A 19,327-nucleotide genomic window follows, 5' to 3' on the forward strand; every position below is an offset into this window, starting at 1 on the left:
CAGGACATCGGGGGGTTAACGAGGACGCCGGGGGTGGGTTAACGAGACACCAGGGGGTGGGTTAACGAGGACACCAGGGGTGGGTTAACGAGGACATAGAACACGCTGAAGTGGAACTGGTTCAGGAACGCCAGCTTGTTCAGCTTCACCTGCAGGACACCAGGGGGTGGGTTAACGAGGACACCAGGGGGGTGGGTTAACGAGACACCAGGGGGGTGGGTTAACGAGGACACCAGGGGGTGGGTTAACGAGACACCAGGGGGTGGGTTAACGAGGACACCAGGGGGTGGGTTAACGAGACACCAGGGGGTGGGTTAACGAGGACACCAGGGGTGGGTTAACGAGACACCAGGGGGAACTGGGTTAACGAGACATCAGGGGTGGGTTAACGAGGACACCAGGGGGTGGGTTAACGAGGACACCAGGGGGTGGGTTAACGAGGACACCAGGGGGTGGGTTAACGAGGACATAGAACACGCTGAAGTGGAACTGGTTCAGGAACGCCAGCTTGTTCAGCTTCACCTGCAGGACACCAGGGGGTGGGTTAACGAGGACACCAGGGGGTGGGTTAACGAGGACACCAGGGGGTGGGTTAACGAGGGGGTGGTTACACACCAGGGGGTGGTTAACGAGGACACCAGGGGGTGGTTAACGAGACACCAGGGGGGTGGGTTAACGAGGACACCAGGGGGTGGGTTAACGGGGGGGGGTGGGGGTTAACGAGGACATAGAACACACTGAAGTGGAACTGGCTCAGGAACGCCAGCTTGTTCAGCTTCACCTGCAGGGGGTTAACGAGGACGCCGGGGGTGGGTGGGTTAACGAGGACGCCGGGGTGGTGGGTGGGTTAACGAGGTCACCGGGGTGGTGGGTGGGTTAACGAGGGCCGGGGGGTGTCGTGGGTCTTGGGGGGTTCTGTTAATACTATGATTAGAGGGGAGTGAGTGTGCGTGTGTGTGTGGATGTGTAGAAGTCGCGCTGCTCACCTCATGCTCAAAGAACCTGTCCTCCAGTGTCTTGTCCCCTGGGTTGCTGCCTGCTCCCTCAAACAGGAGCTTGTATTCCTGAGAGGAGAGGGAGAGGGAGAGGGAGAGGGAGAGGGAGAGGGAGAGGAGAGGAGAGGATCACCATATGTTTTGACTATCAATAGGATGAGGCAGGAGGGTAGCTGTATTGCTGGGGGATTGAGAACATATTTCATTGGTCCTCTGCTTTAGATCAACGGTTAGACCAATGTCCTTATAGCAGGTGTGCCTCTCTAAATACAGTCACAGAATACAGTCACAGAATAGAAAGAGACTTGGTGAAGGTGCCCAGTATCAGGCTAGTAGTAGCAGTAGTAAGGACCAGTAACTGACAGGGTAGTAGCCAGTAGGCTAGGCTAGTAGGAAGGACCAGTAACTGACAGGGTAGTAGCCAGTAGGCTAGGCTAGTAGGAAGGACCAGTAACTGACAGGGTAGTAGCCAGCAGGCTGGGTTAGCAGTCGTAGTATAACTTACAGGGTAGTAGTCAGCCACAGCTTTGACCTGTTCGTAGTCGTCAGCGCGGGCAAGCTGAGCCAGCCCCTCAGGGTACAGCTTGCCACAGTGGGGGAACAGCTTGGCACGGTCCTCCTTAGACAGTTCCGTACCAAATGAGTTGATGGTGATGATGAAGGCCCTCCTGTCCGCCTCAAACTGGACACACAGAGGGAGAGGAAATAGGAAACTGACTGATTGACAGGTGAGAGATTAATATACTAGAACACACTTCAAGGTGTGGGTCAATTTTTCCTTTAAATTGGATGGTCCAGTATAAATGACTAAAGAGAACCACCACAGTGGCATTTGGAAAGTATTCAGACCCCTTGACGTTTTCCACATTTTGTTACTTTACAGACTTATTCTAACATGGATTAAATTGTTTTCTATTCTCATCACTACACAGACACACACAATACCCCAAAATAAAGCAAAAACAAGTTGATATTTTGCAAATATATATATATATATTTTTTCAATTAACTCAGTACTTTGTTGAAGCACCTTTGGCAGCGATTACAGCCTTCAGTCTTCTTGGGAATGACGATACAAGCTTGGCACATCTGTATTTGTGGAGTTTTATTTTAACTAGGCAAGTCAGTTAAGGACAAATTCTTATTTACAATGATGGCCTGCACCGGCCAAAACCGGACGACGCTGGGCCAATGGTGTGCCGCCCTATGGGACTCCCAATCACAGCCAGTTGAAATACAGCCTGGTATCGAACCAGGGTGTCTGTAGTGACGCCTCAAGCACTGAGATGCAGTGTCTTAGACTGCTGCGTCACTCGGGAGCCTAGAGTTTCTCCCATTGTTCTCTGTAGATCCTCTCAAGCTCTGTCAGGTTGGATGGGGGGAGCGTTGCTGCACAGCTATTTTCTGGCCTCTCCAGAGATGTTCGATTGGGTTCAAGTCCAGGCTCTGGCTGGGCCACTCAAGGACATTCAGAGACTCGTCCCGAAGCCACTCCTGTGTTGTCTTGGCTGTGTGCTTAGGGTCATTGTCATGTTGGAAGGTGAACCTTCGCCCCAGTCTAAGGTCCCGAAAGCGCTCTGGAGCGGGTTTTCATCAAGGATCTCTCTGTACTTTGCTCCGATCATCTTTCCTTCGATCCTGACTAGTCTCCCAGTCCCTGCCGCTGAAAAACATCACCACAGCATGATGCTGCCACCACCATGCTTCACCGTAGGGATGGTGCCAGGTTTCCTCCAGACCTGCCACTTGGTATTCAGGCCAAAGAGTTCAATCTTGGTTTCATTAGACCAAAGAATCTTGTTTCTCATGGTCTGAGAGTTTTCAGGTGCCATTTGGCAAACTCCAAGCGGGCTGTCATGTGCCTTTTACTGAGGAATGGCTACAGGAGCCATAAAGGCTTGATTTGTGGAGTCTGGAGCTCTGTCACAGTGACCAAGAACCTCCCTGACCAAGGCCCTTCACTCCCGATTACTCAGTTTGGCTGGGTGGCCTGCTCTAGGAAGAGTCTTTGTGGTTCCAAACTTCTTCCATTTAAGAATGATGGAGACCACTGTGTTCTTGGGGACCGTCAATGCTGCAGAAATGTTTTGGTACCCTTCCCCAGATCTGTGCCACGACACAATCCTGTCTTGGAGCTCTACGGACAATTCCTTTGACCTCATGGCTTGGTTTTTGCTCAGACATGCACTGTCAACTGTGGGACCTTATATAGACAGGTGTGTGCCTTTTCAAATAATGTCCAATCAATTGAATTTACCACAGATGGACTCCAATCAAGTTGTAGAAACATCTCAAAGGTGATCAATGGAAACAGGATGCACCTGAGATCAATTTTGAGTCTCATAGCAAAGGTTCTGAATACTTATGTAAATCTGTTTTTTCATTTTTAATACATTTGTGAAAATTTCTAAAAACCTGTTTTTGCTTTGTCATTATGGGGTATTGTGATGTCATCATGGGGTATTGTGATGTCATTATGGGGTATTGTGATGTCATTATGGGGTATTGTGATGTCATTATGGGGTATTGTGATGTCGATTGATGAGTTTCTTTTTTAATCCATTTTAGAATAAGGCTGTAACGTAACAAAAATGTGTAAAAAGTCAAGGGGTCTGAATACTTTCCCCGAAGACACTTGTATATCAAGTTAACTTTCTAATGAAGGGACACGCTCACGGACCTCTAGAATGGGACACATGGTGTCACCAGTGGTTCCTCCCAGAGTGGAGCAGAACTTGTAGAAAGCCTCCAGATAAGCCTGGAAATGGAGACACGGATTCAAGTCAATGACCATCTATCTCTTATGTTGCACGATGTGGTTTAACATTGTGAATGAAATCCCTTTGCTCACCTTACTACAGAGTATTACAGGTGAATGAAATCTCCTTGCTCACCTTACTACAGAGTATTACAGGTGAATGAAATCTCCTTGCTCACCTTATACAGAGTATTACAGGTGAATGAAATCTCCTTGCTCACCTTATACAGAGTATTACAGGTGAATGAAATCTCCTTGCTCACCTTACTACAGAGTATTACAGGTGAATGAAATCTCCTTGCTCACCTTATACAGAGTATTACAGGTGAATGAAATCTCCTTGCTCACCTTATACAGAGTATTACAGGTGAATGAAATCTCCTTGCTCACCTTATACAGAGTATTACAGGTGAATGAAATCTCCTTGCTCACCTTATACAGAGTATTACAGGTGAATGAAATCTCCTTGCTCACCTTATACAGAGTATTACAGGTGAATGAAATCTCCTTGCTCACCTTATACAGAGTATTACAGGTGAATGAAATCTCCTTGCTCACCTTATACAGAGTATTACAGGTGAATGAAATCTCCTTGCTCACCTTATACAGAGTATTACAGGTGAATGAAATCTCCTTGCTCACCTTATACAGAGTATTACAGGTGAATGAAATCTCCTTGCTCACCTTATACAGAGTATTACAGGTGAATGAAATCTCCTTGCTCACCTTATACAGAGTATTACAGGTGAATGAAATCTCCTTGCTCACCTTACTACAGAGTATTACAGGTGAATGAAATCTCCTTGCTCACCTTACTACAGAGTATTACAGGTGAATGAAATCTCCTTGCTCACCTTATACAGAGTATTACAGGTGAATGAAATCCTTGCTCACTACAGAGTATTACAGGTGAATGAAATCTCCTTGCTCACCTTACTACAGAGTATTACAGGTGAATGAAATCTCCTTGCTCACCTTACTACAGAGTATTACAGGTGAATGAAATCTCCTTGCTCACCTTATACAGAGTATTACAGGTGAATGAAATCCCTTACTACAGAGTATTACAGGTGAATGAAATCTCCTTGCTCACCTTATACAGAGTATTACGGATAATCTCAATGTTCATCTCATCCAGATCCTGCTCAGATATGCAGTCTTGGAAGAAAGCAGCTGAAGAAATGATCAGACATTTAAAAACAGGATTTAGAAGATTACACATTTATGAGCAAAGTTGAGTTTTAGCGCCATCTAGTGTTAGAGGTTATAAAATCACTCCAGTCTGTTGTTCAAAGATTCTTCTTCCTTGCATTCTCAAATCCATGAGTTCCATTAGTAAACCACCCAGGATGGGGACAGTTCCATTAGTAAACCACCCAGGATGGGAACAGTTCCATTAGTAAACCACCCAGGATGGGGGGAGGGGGTGACAGTTCCATTAGTAAATCACCCAGGATGGGAACAGTTCCATTAGTAAACCACCCAGGATGGGGGTGACAGTTCCATTAGTAAATCACCCAGGATGGGAACAGTTCCATTAGTAAACCACCCAGGATGGGGGTGACAGTTCCATTAGTAAACCACCCAGGACGGGGGTGACAGTTCCATTAGTAAACCACCCAGGACGGGGGGGAACAGTTCCATTAGTAAACCACCCAGGACGGGGGGGGAACAGTTCCATTAGTAAACCACCCAGGACGGGGGGGAACAGTTCCATTAGTAAACCACCCAGGATGGGGGGGAACAGTTCCATTAGTAAACCACCCAGGACGGGGGGGAACAGTTCCATTAGTAAACCACCCAGGACAGGGGGGAACAGTTCCAGTAGTAAACCACCCAGGACGGGGGGGACAGTTCCATTAGTAAACCACCCAGGACGGGGGGAACAGTTCCATTAGTAAACCACCCAGGACGGGGGGGGAACAGTTCCATTAGTAAATCACCCAGAATGGGGGAACAGTTCCATTAGTAAACCACCCAGAATGGGGGGGAACAGTTCCATTAGTAAACCACCCAGGACGGGGGGGGAACAGTTCCATTAGTAAACCACCCAGGACGGGGGGACAGTTCCATTAGTAAACCACCCAGGATGGGGGGGACGGACAGTTCCATTAGTAAACCACCCAGGATGGGGGGGACGGACAGTTCCATTAGTAAACCACCCAGGATGGGGGGGACGGACAGTTCCAATAGTAAATCACCCAGGATGGGGGGGGAACAGTTCCATTAGTAAATCACCCAGGATGGGGGGGAACAGTTCCATTAGTAAATCACCCAGAATGGGGGGGAACAGTTCCATTAGTAAACCACCCAGGATGGGGGGAACAGTTCCATTAGTAAACCACCCAGGACGGGGGAACAGTTCCATTAGTAAACCACCCAGGATGGGGGGGAACAGTTCCATTAGTAAACCACCCAGGACGGGGGAACAGTTCCATTAGTAAACCACCCAGGACGGGGGGACAGTTCCATTAGTAAACCACCCAGGATGGGGGGGACGGACAGTTCCATTAGTAAACCACCCAGGATGGGGGGGACGGACAGTTCCATTAGTAAACCACCCAGGATGGGGGAACAGTTCCATTAGTAAACCACCCAGGATGGGGGAACAGTTCCATTAGTAAATCACCCAGAATGGGGGGGGGAACGGTTCCATTAGTAAACCACCCAGGATGGGGGAGGGGGGGAACAGTTCCATTAGTAAACCACCCAGGATGGGGGGGAACAGTTCCATTAGTAAACCACCCAGGACGGGGGGAGGACAGTTCCATTAGTAAACCACCCAGGACGGGGGGAACAGTTCCATTAGTAAACCACCCAGGACGGGGGAACAGTTCCATTAGTAAACCACCCAGGACGGGGGGAACAGTTCCATTAGTAAACCACCCAGGACGGGGGGAACAGTTCCATTAGTAAACCACCCAGGACGGGGGAACAGTTCCATTAGTAAACCACCCAGGACGGGGGGGGAACAGTTCCATTAGTAAACCACCCAGGACGGGGGGGGAACAGTTCCATTAGTAAACCACCCAGGACGGGGGAACAGTTCCATTAGTAAACCACCCAGGACGGGGGACAGTTCCATTAGTAAACCACCCAGGACGGGGGAACAGTTCCATTAGTAAACCACCCAGGATGGGGGGGACCAGTTCCATTAGTAAACCACCCAGGATGGGGGGGAACAGTTCCATTAGTAAACCACCCAGGATGGGGGGAACAGTTCCATTAGTAAACCACCCAGGACGGGGGAACAGTTCCATTAGTAAACCACCCAGGACGGGGAACAGTTCCATTAGTAAACCACCCAGGATGGGGGGGAACAGTTCCATTAGTAAACCACTCAGGACGGGGGACAGTTCCATTAGTAAACCACCCAGGACGGGGGGACAGTTCCATTAGTAAACCACCCAGGACGGGGGACAGTTCCATTAGTAAACCACCCAGGACGGGGGAACAGTTCCATTAGTAAACCACCCAGGACGGGGGAACAGTTCCATTAGTAAACCACCCAGGATGGGGGGAACAGTTCCATTAGTAAACCACCCAGGACGGGGGGACAGTTCCATTAGTAAACCACCCAGGACGGGGGGGAACAGTTCCATTAGTAAACCACCCAGGACGGGGGGACAGTTCCATTAGTAAACCACCCAGGATGGGGGGAACAGTTCCATTAGTAAACCACCCAGGATGGGGGGAACAGTTCCATTAGTAAACCACCCAGGATGGGGGAACAGTTCCATTAGTAAACCACCCAGGACGGGGGAACAGTTCCATTAGTAAACCACCCAGGATGGGGGGAACAGTTCCATTAGTAAACCACCCAGGACGGGGGGAACAGTTCCATTAGTAAACCACCCAGGACGGGGACAGTTCCATTAGTAAACCACCCAGGATGGGGGGGACAGTTCCATTAGTAAACCACCCAGGATGGGGGACGGACAGTTCCATTAGTAAACCACCCAGGATGGGGGACAGTTCCATTAGTAAACCACCCAGGATGGGGGGAACAGTTCCATTAGTAAATCACCCAGGATGGGGGGAACAGTTCCATTAGTAAACCACCCAGGATGGGGGGAACAGTTCCATTAGTAAATCACCCAGGGGGGGGGACAGTTCCATTAGTAAACCACCCAGGATGGGGGAGGGGAACAGTTCCATTAGTAAACCACCCAGGATGGGGGGAACAGTTCCATTAGTAAACCACCCAGGACGGGGGGACAGTTCCATTAGTAAACCACCCAGGACGGGGGGAACAGTTCCATTAGTAAACCACCCAGGACGGGGGGACAGTTCCATTAGTAAACCACCCAGGACGGGGGAACAGTTCCATTAGTAAACCACCCAGGGTGGGGGGACAGTTCCATTAGTAAACCACCCAGGACGGGGGACAGTTCCATTAGTAAACCACCCAGGACGGGGGGAACAGTTCCATTAGTAAACCACCCAGGATGGGGGGAACAGTTCCATTAGTAAACCACTCAGGATGGGGGGGAACAGTTCCATTAGTAAACCACTCAGGACGGGGGGGAACAGTTCCATTAGTAAACCACCCAGGACGGGGGAACAGTTCCATTAGTAAACCACCCAGGATGGGGGGGAACAGTTCAATTAGTAAACCACTCAGGACGGGGGACAGTTCCATTAGTAAACCACCCAGGACGGGGGGAACAGTTCCATTAGTAAACCACCCAGGACGGGGGACAGTTCCATTAGTAAACCACCCAGGACGGGGAACATTTCCATTAGTAAACCACCCAGGACGGGGACAGTTCCATTAGTAAACCACCCAGGATGGGGGGGAACAGTTCCATTAGTAAACCACCCAGGACGGGGAACAGTTCCATTAGTAAACCACCCAGGACGGGGAACAGTTCCATTAGTAAACCACCCAGGACGGGGGGAACAGTTCCATTAGTAAACCACCCAGGACGGGGGGAACAGTTCCATTAGTAAACCACCCAGGACGGGGAACAGTTCCATTAGTAAACCACCCAGGATGGGGGGAACAGTTCCATTAGTAAACCACCCAGGGTGGGGGGAACAGTTCCATTAGTAAACCACCCAGGACGGGGGGGACAGTTCCATTAGTAAACCACCCAGGACGGGGGACAGTTCCATTAGTAAACCACCCAGGACGGGGACAGTTCCATTAGTAAACCACCCAGGACGGGGGACAGTTCCATTAGTAAACCACCCAGGACGGGGGGAACAGTTCCATTAGTAAACCACCCAGGACGGGGACAGTTCCATTAGTAAACCACCCAGGATGGGGGAACAGTTCCATTAGTAAACCACCCAGGACGGGGGGAACAGTTCCATTAGTAAACCACCCAGGACGGGGAACAGTTCCATTAGTAAACCACCCAGGACGGGGAACAGTTCCATTAGTAAACCACCCAGGACGGGGGGAACAGTTCCATTAGTAAACCACCCAGGACGGGGGGAACAGTTCCATTAGTAAACCACCCAGGACGGGGGGAACAGTTCCATTAGTAAACCACCCAGGACGGGGGGACAGTTCCATTAGTAAACCACCCAGGACGGGGGGAACAGTTCCATTAGTAAACCACCCAGGACGGGGGACAGTTCCATTAGTAAACCACCCAGGACGGGGAACAGTTCCATTAGTAAACCACCCAGGACGGGGGTAAACCACCCAGGACGGGGAACAGTTCCATTAGTAAACCACCCAGGACGGGGGAACAGTTCCATTAGTAAACCACCCAGGACGGGGGGAACAGTTCCATTAGTAAACCACCCAGGACGGGGAACAGTTCCATTAGTAAACCACCCAGGACGGGGAACAGTTCCATTAGTAAACCACCCAGGATGGGGGAACAGTTCCATTAGTAAACCACCCAGGACGGGGAACAGTTCCATTAGTAAACCACCCAGGACGGGGAACAGTTCCATTAGTAAACCACCCAGGACGGGGAACAGTTCCATTAGTAAACCACCCAGGACGGGGGGAACAGTTCCATTAGTAAACCACCCAGGATGGGGGGAACAGTTCCATTAGTAAACCACTCAGGACGGGGACAGTTCCATTAGTAAACCACCCAGGACGGGGACAGTTCCATTAGTAAACCACCCAGGATGGGGGAACAGTTCCATTAGTAAACCACCCAGGATGGGGGGACGGACAGTTCCATTAGTAAACCACCCAGGATGGGGGGGACGGACAGTTCCAATAGTAAATCACCCAGGATGGGGGGGGAAGAGTTCCATTAGTAAACCACCCAGGATGGGGGGAACAGTTCCATTAGTAAACCACCCAGGATGGGGGGAACAGTTCCATTAGTAAACCACCCAGGATGGGGGGGAACAGTTCCATTAGTAAACCACCCAGGACGGGGGGAACAGTTCCATTAGTAAACCACCCAGGATGGGGGAACAGTTCCATTAGTAAACCACCCAGGACGGGGGGAGGACAGTTCCATTAGTAAACCACCCAGGACGGGGAACAGTTCCATTAGTAAACCACCCAGGACGGGGGGAACAGTTCCATTAGTAAACCACCCAGGACGGGGGGAACAGTTCCATTAGTAAACCACCCAGGACGGGGGGAACAGTTCCATTAGTAAACCACCCAGGACGGGGGGAACAGTTCCATTAGTAAACCACCCAGGACGGGGGGGAACAGTTCCATTAGTAAACCACCCAGGACGGGGGACAGTTCCATTAGTAAACCACCCAGGACGGGGGACAGTTCCATTAGTAAACCACCCAGGACGGGGGGAACAGTTCCATTAGTAAACCACCCAGGACGGGGAACAGTTCCATTAGTAAACCACCCAGGACGGGGAACAGTTCCATTAGTAAACCACCCAGGATGGGGGGACAGTTCCATTAGTAAACCACCCAGGATGGGGGGAACAGTTCCATTAGTAAACCACCCAGGATGGGGGAACAGTTCCATTAGTAAACCACCCAGGACGGGGGGACAGTTCCATTAGTAAACCACCCAGGACGGGGAACAGTTCCATTAGTAAACCACCCAGGATGGGGGGAACAGTTCCATTAGTAAACCACCCAGGACGGGGACAGTTCCATTAGTAAACCACCCAGGACGGGGGAACAGTTCCATTAGTAAACCACCCAGGACGGGGGACAGTTCCATTAGTAAACCACCCAGGACGGGGGGAACAGTTCCATTAGTAAACCACCCAGGACGGGGAACAGTTCCATTAGTAAACCACCCAGGATGGGGGAACAGTTCCATTAGTAAACCACCCAGGACGGGGAACAGTTCCATTAGTAAACCACCCAGGACGGGGAACAGTTCCATTAGTAAACCACCCAGGATGGGGGGAACAGTTCCATTAGTAAACCACCCAGGACGGGGAACAGTTCCATTAGTAAACCACCCAGGACGGGGGACAGTTCCATTAGTAAACCACCCAGGACGGGGGACAGTTCCATTAGTAAACCACCCAGGACGGGGGACAGTTCCATTAGTAAACCACCCAGGACGGGGGACAGTTCCATTAGTAAACCACCCAGGACGGGGGAACATTTCCATTAGTAAACCACCCAGGACGGGGGACAGTTCCATTAGTAAACCACCCAGGATGGGGGGGAACAGTTCCATTAGTAAACCACCCAGGACGGGGAACAGTTCCATTAGTAAACCACCCAGGACGGGGAACAGTTCCATTAGTAAACCACCCAGGACGGGGAACAGTTCCATTAGTAAACCACCCAGGACGGGGAACAGTTCCATTAGTAAACCACCCAGGACGGGGAACAGTTCCATTAGTAAACCACCCAGGACGGGGAACAGTTCCATTAGTAAACCACCCAGGGTGGGGGGGGACAGTTCCATTAGTAAACCACCCAGGACGGGGGACAGTTCCATTAGTAAACCACCCAGGACGGGGGGAACAGTTCCATTAGTAAACCACCCAGGACGGGGGAACAGTTCCATTAGTAAACCACCCAGGACGGGGAACAGTTCCATTAGTAAACCACCCAGGACGGGGAACAGTTCCATTAGTAAACCACCCAGGACGGGGGGAACAGTTCCATTAGTAAACCACCCAGGACGGGGAACAGTTCCATTAGTAAACCACCCAGGACGGGGAACAGTTCCATTAGTAAACCACCCAGGACGGGGAACAGTTCCATTAGTAAACCACCCAGGACGGGGAACAGTTCCATTAGTAAACCACCCAGGGTGGGGGGGACAGTTCCATTAGTAAACCACTCAGGACGGGGGACAGTTCCATTAGTAAACCACCCAGGACGGGGGACAGTTCCATTAGTAAACCACCCAGGATGGGGGGGAACAGTTCCATTAGTAAACCACCCAGGACGGGGAACAGTTCCATTAGTAAACCACCCAGGATGGGGGGGAACAGTTCCATTAGTAAACCACTCAGGACGGGGGACAGTTCCATTAGTAAACCACCCAGGACGGGGGGACAGTTCCATTAGTAAACCACCCAGGATGGGGGGGGCGGACAGTTCCATTAGTAAACCACCCAGGATGGGGGGGACAGTTCCATTAGTAAACCACCCAGGATGGGGGACACAGTTCCATTAGTAAACACCCAGGATGGGGGAAGAGTTCCATTAGTAAACCACCCAGGATGGGGGAACAGTTCCATTAGTAAACCACCCAGGATGGGGGGAACAGTTCCATTAGTAAACCACCCAGAATGGGGGAACAGTTCCATTAGTAAACCACCCAGGATGGGGGAACAGTTCCATTAGTAAACCACCCAGGATGGGGGGAACAGTTCCATTAGTAAACCACCCAGGACGGGGGGAACAGTTCCATTAGTAAACCACCCAGGACGGGGGAACAGTTCCATTAGTAAACCACCCAGGACGGGGGGGAACAGTTCCATTAGTAAACCACCCAGGACGGGGGGGAACAGTTCCATTAGTAAACCACCCAGGACGGGGGGGGGAACAGTTCCATTAGTAAACCACCCAGGACGGGGGAACAGTTCCATTAGTAAACCACCCAGGACGGGGGACAGTTCCATTAGTAAACCACCCAGGACGGGGGGGAACAGTTCCATTAGTAAACCACCCAGGACGGGGGACAGTTCCATTAGTAAACCACCCAGGACGGGGGGAACAGTTCCATTAGTAAACCACCCAGGATGGGGGGAACAGTTCCATTAGTAAACCACCCAGGATGGGGGAACAGTTCCATTAGTAAACCACCCAGGATGGGGGGAACAGTTCCATTAGTAAACCACCCAGGACGGGGGGAACAGTTCCATTAGTAAACCACCCAGGACGGGGAACAGTTCCATTAGTAAACCACCCAGGATGGGGGAACAGTTCCATTAGTAAACCACTCAGGACGGGGGGACAGTTCCATTAGTAAACCACCCAGGACGGGGGGGGACAGTTCCATTAGTAAACCACCCAGGACGGGGACAGTTCCATTAGTAAACCACCCAGGACGGGGGGAACAGTTCCATTAGTAAACCACCCAGGACGGGGGACAGTTCCATTAGTAAACCACCCAGGATGGGGGGGAACAGTTCCATTAGTAAACCACCCAGGACGGGGAACAGTTCCATTAGTAAACCACCCAGGACGGGGAACAGTTCCATTAGTAAACCACCCAGGGGGGGGGGACAGTTCCATTAGTAAACCACCCAGGACGGGGGGACAGTTCCATTAGTAAACCACCCAGGACGGGGACAGTTCCATTAGTAAACCACCCAGGATGGGGGGAACAGTTCCATTAGTAAACCACCCAGGACGGGGAACAGTTCCATTAGTAAACCACCCAGGAATGGGGGAACAGTTCCATTAGTAAACCACCCAGGACGGGGAACAGTTCCATTAGTAAACCACCCAGGACGGGGGGACAGTTCCATTAGTAAACCACCCAGGATGGGGGAACAGTTCCATTAGTAAACCACCCAGGATGGGGGAACAGTTCCATTAGTAAACCACCCAGGATGGGGGACACAGTTCCATTAGTAAATCACCCAGGATGGGGGGAACAGTTCCATTAGTAAACCACCCAGGATGGGGGGAACAGTTCCATTAGTAAACCACCCAGGATGGGGGGAACAGTTCCATTAGTAAACCACCCAGGATGGGGGAACAGTTCCATTAGTAAACCACCCAGGACGGGGAACAGTTCCATTAGTAAACCACCCAGGACGGGGGGGAACAGTTCCATTAGTAAACCACCCAGGACGGGGGGGGAACAGTTCCATTAGTAAACCACCCAGGACGGGGGGGGAACAGTTCCATTAGTAAACCACCCAGGACGGGGGAACAGTTCCATTAGTAAACCACCCAGGACGGGGACAGTTCCATTAGTAAACCACCCAGGACGGGGGGACAGTTCCATTAGTAAACCACCCAGGACGGGGGAACAGTTCCATTAGTAAACCACCCAGGATGGGGGGAACAGTTCCATTAGTAAACCACCCAGGACGGGGACAGTTCCATTAGTAAACCACCCAGGACGGGGGAACAGTTCCATTAGTAAACCACCCAGGATGGGGGAACAGTTCCATTAGTAAACCACCCAGGACGGGGACAGTTCCATTAGTAAACCACCCAGGACGGGGGGAACAGTTCCATTAGTAAACCACCCAGGACGGGGACAGTTCCATTAGTAAACCACCCAGGACGGGGACAGTTCCATTAGTAAACCACCCAGGACGGGGAACAGTTCCATTAGTAAACCACCCAGGACGGGGGGAACAGTTCCATTAGTAAACCACCCAGGATGGGGGGAACAGTTCCATTAGTAAACCACCCAGGACGGGGAACAGTTCCATTAGTAAACCACCCAGGACGGGGAACAGTTCCATTAGTAAACCACCCAGGACGGGGAACAGTTCCATTAGTAAACCACCCAGGACGGGGAACAGTTCCATTAGTAAACCACCCAGGACGGGGAACAGTTCCATTAGTAAACCACCCAGGACGGGGGGACAGTTCCATTAGTAAACCACCCAGGACGGGGAACAGTTCCATTAGTAAACCACCCAGGACGGGGGAACAGTTCCATTAGTAAACCACCCAGGACGGGGGACAGTTCCATTAGTAAACCACCCAGGACGGGGGGACAGTTCCATTAGTAAACCACCCAGGACGGGGGACAGTTCCATTAGTAAACCACCCAGGATGGGGGACAGTTCCATTAGTAAACCACCCAGGATGGGGGGGACAGTTCCATTAGTAAACCACCCAGGACGGGGGGACAGTTCCATTAGTAAACCACCCAGGACGGGGGAACAGTTCCATTAGTAAACCACCCAGGACGGGGAACAGTTCCATTAGTAAACCACCCAGGACGGGGGAACAGTTCCATTAGTAAACCACCCAGGACGGGGGGAACAGTTCCATTAGTAAACCACCCAGGACGGGGAACAGTTCCATTAGTAAACCACCCAGGACGGGGAAACAGTTCCATTAGTAAACCACCCAGGACGGGGGGACAGTTCCATTAGTAAACCACCCAGGACGGGGACAGTTCCATTAGTAAACCACCCAGGACGGGGGAACAGTTCCATTAGTAAACCACCCAGGACGGGGGACAGTTCCATTAGTAAACCACCCAGGGGGGGGACAGTTCCATTAGTAAACCACCCAGGACGGGGACAGTTCCATTAGTAAACCACCCAGGACGGGGGGACAGTTCCATTAGTAAACCACCCAGGACGGGGGGAACAGTTCCATTAGTAAACCACCCAGGACGGGGGACAGTTCCATTAGTAAACCACCCAGGACGGGGAACAGTTCCATTAGTAAACCACCCAGGAACAGTTCCATTAGTAAACCACCCAGGACGGGGGGAACAGTTCCATTAGTAAACCACCCAGGACGGGGAACAGTTCCATTAGTAAACCACCCAGGACGGGGGAACAGTTCCATTAGTAAACCACCCAGGACGGGGAACAGTTCCATTAGTAAACCACCCAGGACGGGGGGAACAGTTCCATTAGTAAACCACCCAGGACGGGGAACAGTTCCATTAGTAAACCACCCAGGACGGGGGGACAGTTCCATTAGTAAACCACCCAGGACGGGGGAACAGTTCCATTAGTAAACCACCCAGGACGGGGGGACAGTTCCATTAGTAAACCACCCAGGACGGGGGACAGTTCCATTAGTAAACCACCCAGGACGGGGAACAGTTCCATTAGTAAACCACCCAGGACGGGGAACAGTTCCATTAGTAAACCACCCAGGACGGGGGAACAGTTCCATTAGTAAACCACCCAGGACGGGGGGACAGTTCCATTAGTAAACCACCCAGGACGGGGGACAGTTCCATTAGTAAACCACCCAGGACGGGGAACAGTTCCATTAGTAAACCACCCAGGATGGGGGGACAGTTCCATTAGTAAACCACCCAGGATGGGGGGAACAGTTCCATTAGTAAACCACCCAGGATGGGGGGACGGACAGGTAAACCACCCAGGACGGGGGGACAGTTCCATTAGTAAACCACCCAGGATGGGGGGAACAGTTCCATTAGTAAACCACCCAGGATGGGGGGAACAGTTCCATTAGTAAACCACCCAGGATGGGGAGGGGGAACAGTTCCATTAGTAAACCACCCAGGATGGGGGGAACAGTTCCATTAGTAAACCACCCAGGACGGGGGGACAGTTCCATTAGTAAACCACCCAGGACGGGGGAACAGTTCCATTAGTAAACCACCCAGGACGGGGGGAACAGTTCCATTAGTAAACCACCCAGGACGGGGGGAACAGTTCCATTAGTAAACCACCCAGGACGGGGGGAACAGTTCCATTAGTAAACCACCCAGGACGGGGGGAACAGTTCCATTAGTAAACCACCCAGGACGGGGGAACAGTTCCATTAGTAAACCACCCAGGACGGGGGGGAACAGTTCCATTAGTAAACCACCCAGGACGGGGGACAGTTCCATTAGTAAACCACCCAGGACGGGGGACAGTTCCATTAGTAAACCACCCAGGACGGGGGGGAACAGTTCCATTAGTAAACCACCCAGGACGGGGGACAGTTCCATTAGTAAACCACCCAGGACGGGGGAACAGTTCCATTAGTAAACCACCCAGGACGGGGGAACAGTTCCATTAGTAAACCACCCAGGACGGGGAACAGTTCCATTAGTAAACCACCCAGGATGGGGGGAACAGTTCCATTAGTAAACCACCCAGGATGGGGAACAGTTCCATTAGTAAACCACCCAGGATGGGGGGAACAGTTCCATTAGTAAACCACTCAGGACGGGGAACAGTTCCATTAGTAAACCACCCAGGACGGGGAACAGTTCCATTAGTAAACCACCCAGGATGGGGGGGAACAGTTCCATTAGTAAACCACTCAGGACGGGGGACAGTTCCATTAGTAAACCACCCAGGACGGGGGGACAGTTCCATTAGTAAACCACCCAGGACGGGGACAGTTCCATTAGTAAACCACCCAGGACGGGGGAACATTTCCATTAGTAAACCACCCAGGACGGGGGACAGTTCCATTAGTAAACCACCCAGGATGGGGGGGAACAGTTCCATTAGTAAACCACCCAGGACGGGGAACAGTTCCATTAGTAAACCACCCAGGACGGGGAACAGTTCCATTAGTAAACCACCCAGGACGGGGGGACAGTTCCATTAGTAAACCACCCAGGACGGGGGACAGTTCCATTAGTAAACCACCCAGGACGGGGGACAGTTCCATTAGTAAACCACCCAGGATGGGGAACAGTTCCATTAGTAAACCACCCAGGACGGGGGGACAGTTCCATTAGTAAACCACCCAGGACGGGGGAACAGTTCCATTAGTAAACCACCCAGGGGGGACAGTTCCATTAGTAAACCACCCAGGACGGGGGGGACAGTTCCATTAGTAAACCACCCAGGACGGGGGAACAGTTCCATTAGTAAACCACCCAGGACGGGGGACAGTTCCATTAGTAAACCACCCAGGACGGGGGGACAGTTCCATTAGTAAACCACCCAGGACGGGGGAACAGTTCCATTAGTAAACCACCCAGGACGGGGGGAACAGTTCCATTAGTAAACCACCCAGGACGGGGGAACAGTTCCATTAGTAAACCACCCAGGACGGGGGAACATTCCATTAGTAAACCACCCAGGACGGGGAACAGTTCCATTAGTAAACCACCCAGGACGGGGAACAGTTCCATTAGTAAACCACCCAGGACGGGGGGAACAGTTCCATTAGTAAACCACCCAGGACGGGGACAGTTCCATTAGTAAACCACCCAGGACGGGGACAGTTCCATTAGTAAACCACCCAGGACGGGGGGGAACAGTTCCATTAGTAAACCACCCAGGACGGGGACAGTTCCATTAGTAAACCACCCAGGACGGGGAACAGTTCCATTAGTAAACCACCCAGGACGGGGTTCCATTAGTAAACCACCCAGGACGGGGAACAGTTCCATTAGTAAACCACCCAGGACGGGGAACAGTTCCATTAGTAAACCACCCAGGACGGGGAACAGTTCCATTAGTAAACCACCCAGGACGGGGAACAGTTCCATTAGTAAACCACCCAGGATGGGGGGGAACAGTTCCATTAGTAAACCACCCAGGACGGGGAACAGTTCCATTAGTAAACCACCCAGGACGGGGGGGGGGGACAGTTCCATTAGTAAACCACCCAGGACGGGGGACAGTTCCATTAGTAAACCACCCAGGACGGGGGAACAGTTCCATTAGTAAACCACCCAGGACGGGGACAGTTCCATTAGTAAACCACCCAGGACGGGGGACAGTTCCATTAGTAAACCACCCAGGACGGGGGGACAGTTCCATTAGTAACCACCCAGGACGGGGGACAGTTCCATTAGTAAACCACCCAGGACGGGGGGAACAGTTCCATTAGTAAACCACCCAGGACGGGGGGAACAGTTCCATTAGTAAACCACCCAGGACGGGGGAACAGTTCCATTAGTAAACCACCCAGGACGGGGGGAACAGTTCCATTAGTAAACCACCCAGGACGGGGGGAACAGTTCCATTAGTAAACCACCCAGGACGGGGAACAGTTCCATTAGTAAACCACCCAGGACGGGGAAAGTTCCATTAGTAAACCACCCAGGACGGGGAACAGTTCCATTAGTAAACCACCCAGGACGGGGAACAGTTCCATTAGTAAACCACCCAGGACGGGGAACAGTTCCATTAGTAAACCACCCAGGATGGGGGGACAGTTCCATTAGTAAACCACCCAGGACGGGGGGACAGTTCCATTAGTAAACCACCCAGGACGGGGGAACAGTTCCATTAGTAAACCACCCAGGACGGGGACAGTTCCATTAGTAAACCACCCAGGACGGGGGAACAGTTCCATTAGTAAACCACCCAGGACGGGGGGAACAGTTCCATTAGTAAACCACCCAGGACGGGGGGAACAGTTCCATTAGTAAACCACCCAGGACGGGGGGAACAGTTCCATTAGTAAACCACCCAGGACGGGGAACAGTTCCATTAGTAAACCACCCAGGACGGGGGAACAGTTCCATTAGTAAACCACCCAGGACGGGGGGACAGTTCCATTAGTAAACCACCCAGGATGGGGGGAACAGTTCCATTAGTAAACCACCCAGGATGGGGGACGG

The 19,327-nt window shown here is 51.5% G+C and overlaps 1 protein-coding gene across 1 annotated transcript in view; it reads right to left on the reverse strand.

The window, feature by feature from the left end:
- LOC115116211 (V-type proton ATPase subunit d 1) overlaps positions 1-19,327 on the reverse strand; it is a 49,046-nt gene that overhangs the window by 2,287 nt on the left and 27,432 nt on the right. Inside the window, exons 4-7 of the mRNA XM_065012504.1 lie at positions 4,847-4,926; positions 3,676-3,753; positions 1,501-1,677; positions 987-1,064 (exon numbers count right to left, since the gene is read on the reverse strand). Coding sequence (XP_064868576.1) covers positions 987-1,064; positions 1,501-1,677; positions 3,676-3,753; positions 4,847-4,926 — 413 coding nt within the window. The remainder of the gene's footprint in view (positions 1-986; positions 1,065-1,500; positions 1,678-3,675; positions 3,754-4,846; positions 4,927-19,327) is intronic.

The sequence above is a fragment of the Oncorhynchus nerka genome, linkage group LG27 (genome assembly GCF_034236695.1).
Source record: "Oncorhynchus nerka isolate Pitt River linkage group LG27, Oner_Uvic_2.0, whole genome shotgun sequence".
Classification (NCBI taxonomy): Eukaryota; Metazoa; Chordata; class Actinopteri; order Salmoniformes; family Salmonidae; genus Oncorhynchus; species Oncorhynchus nerka.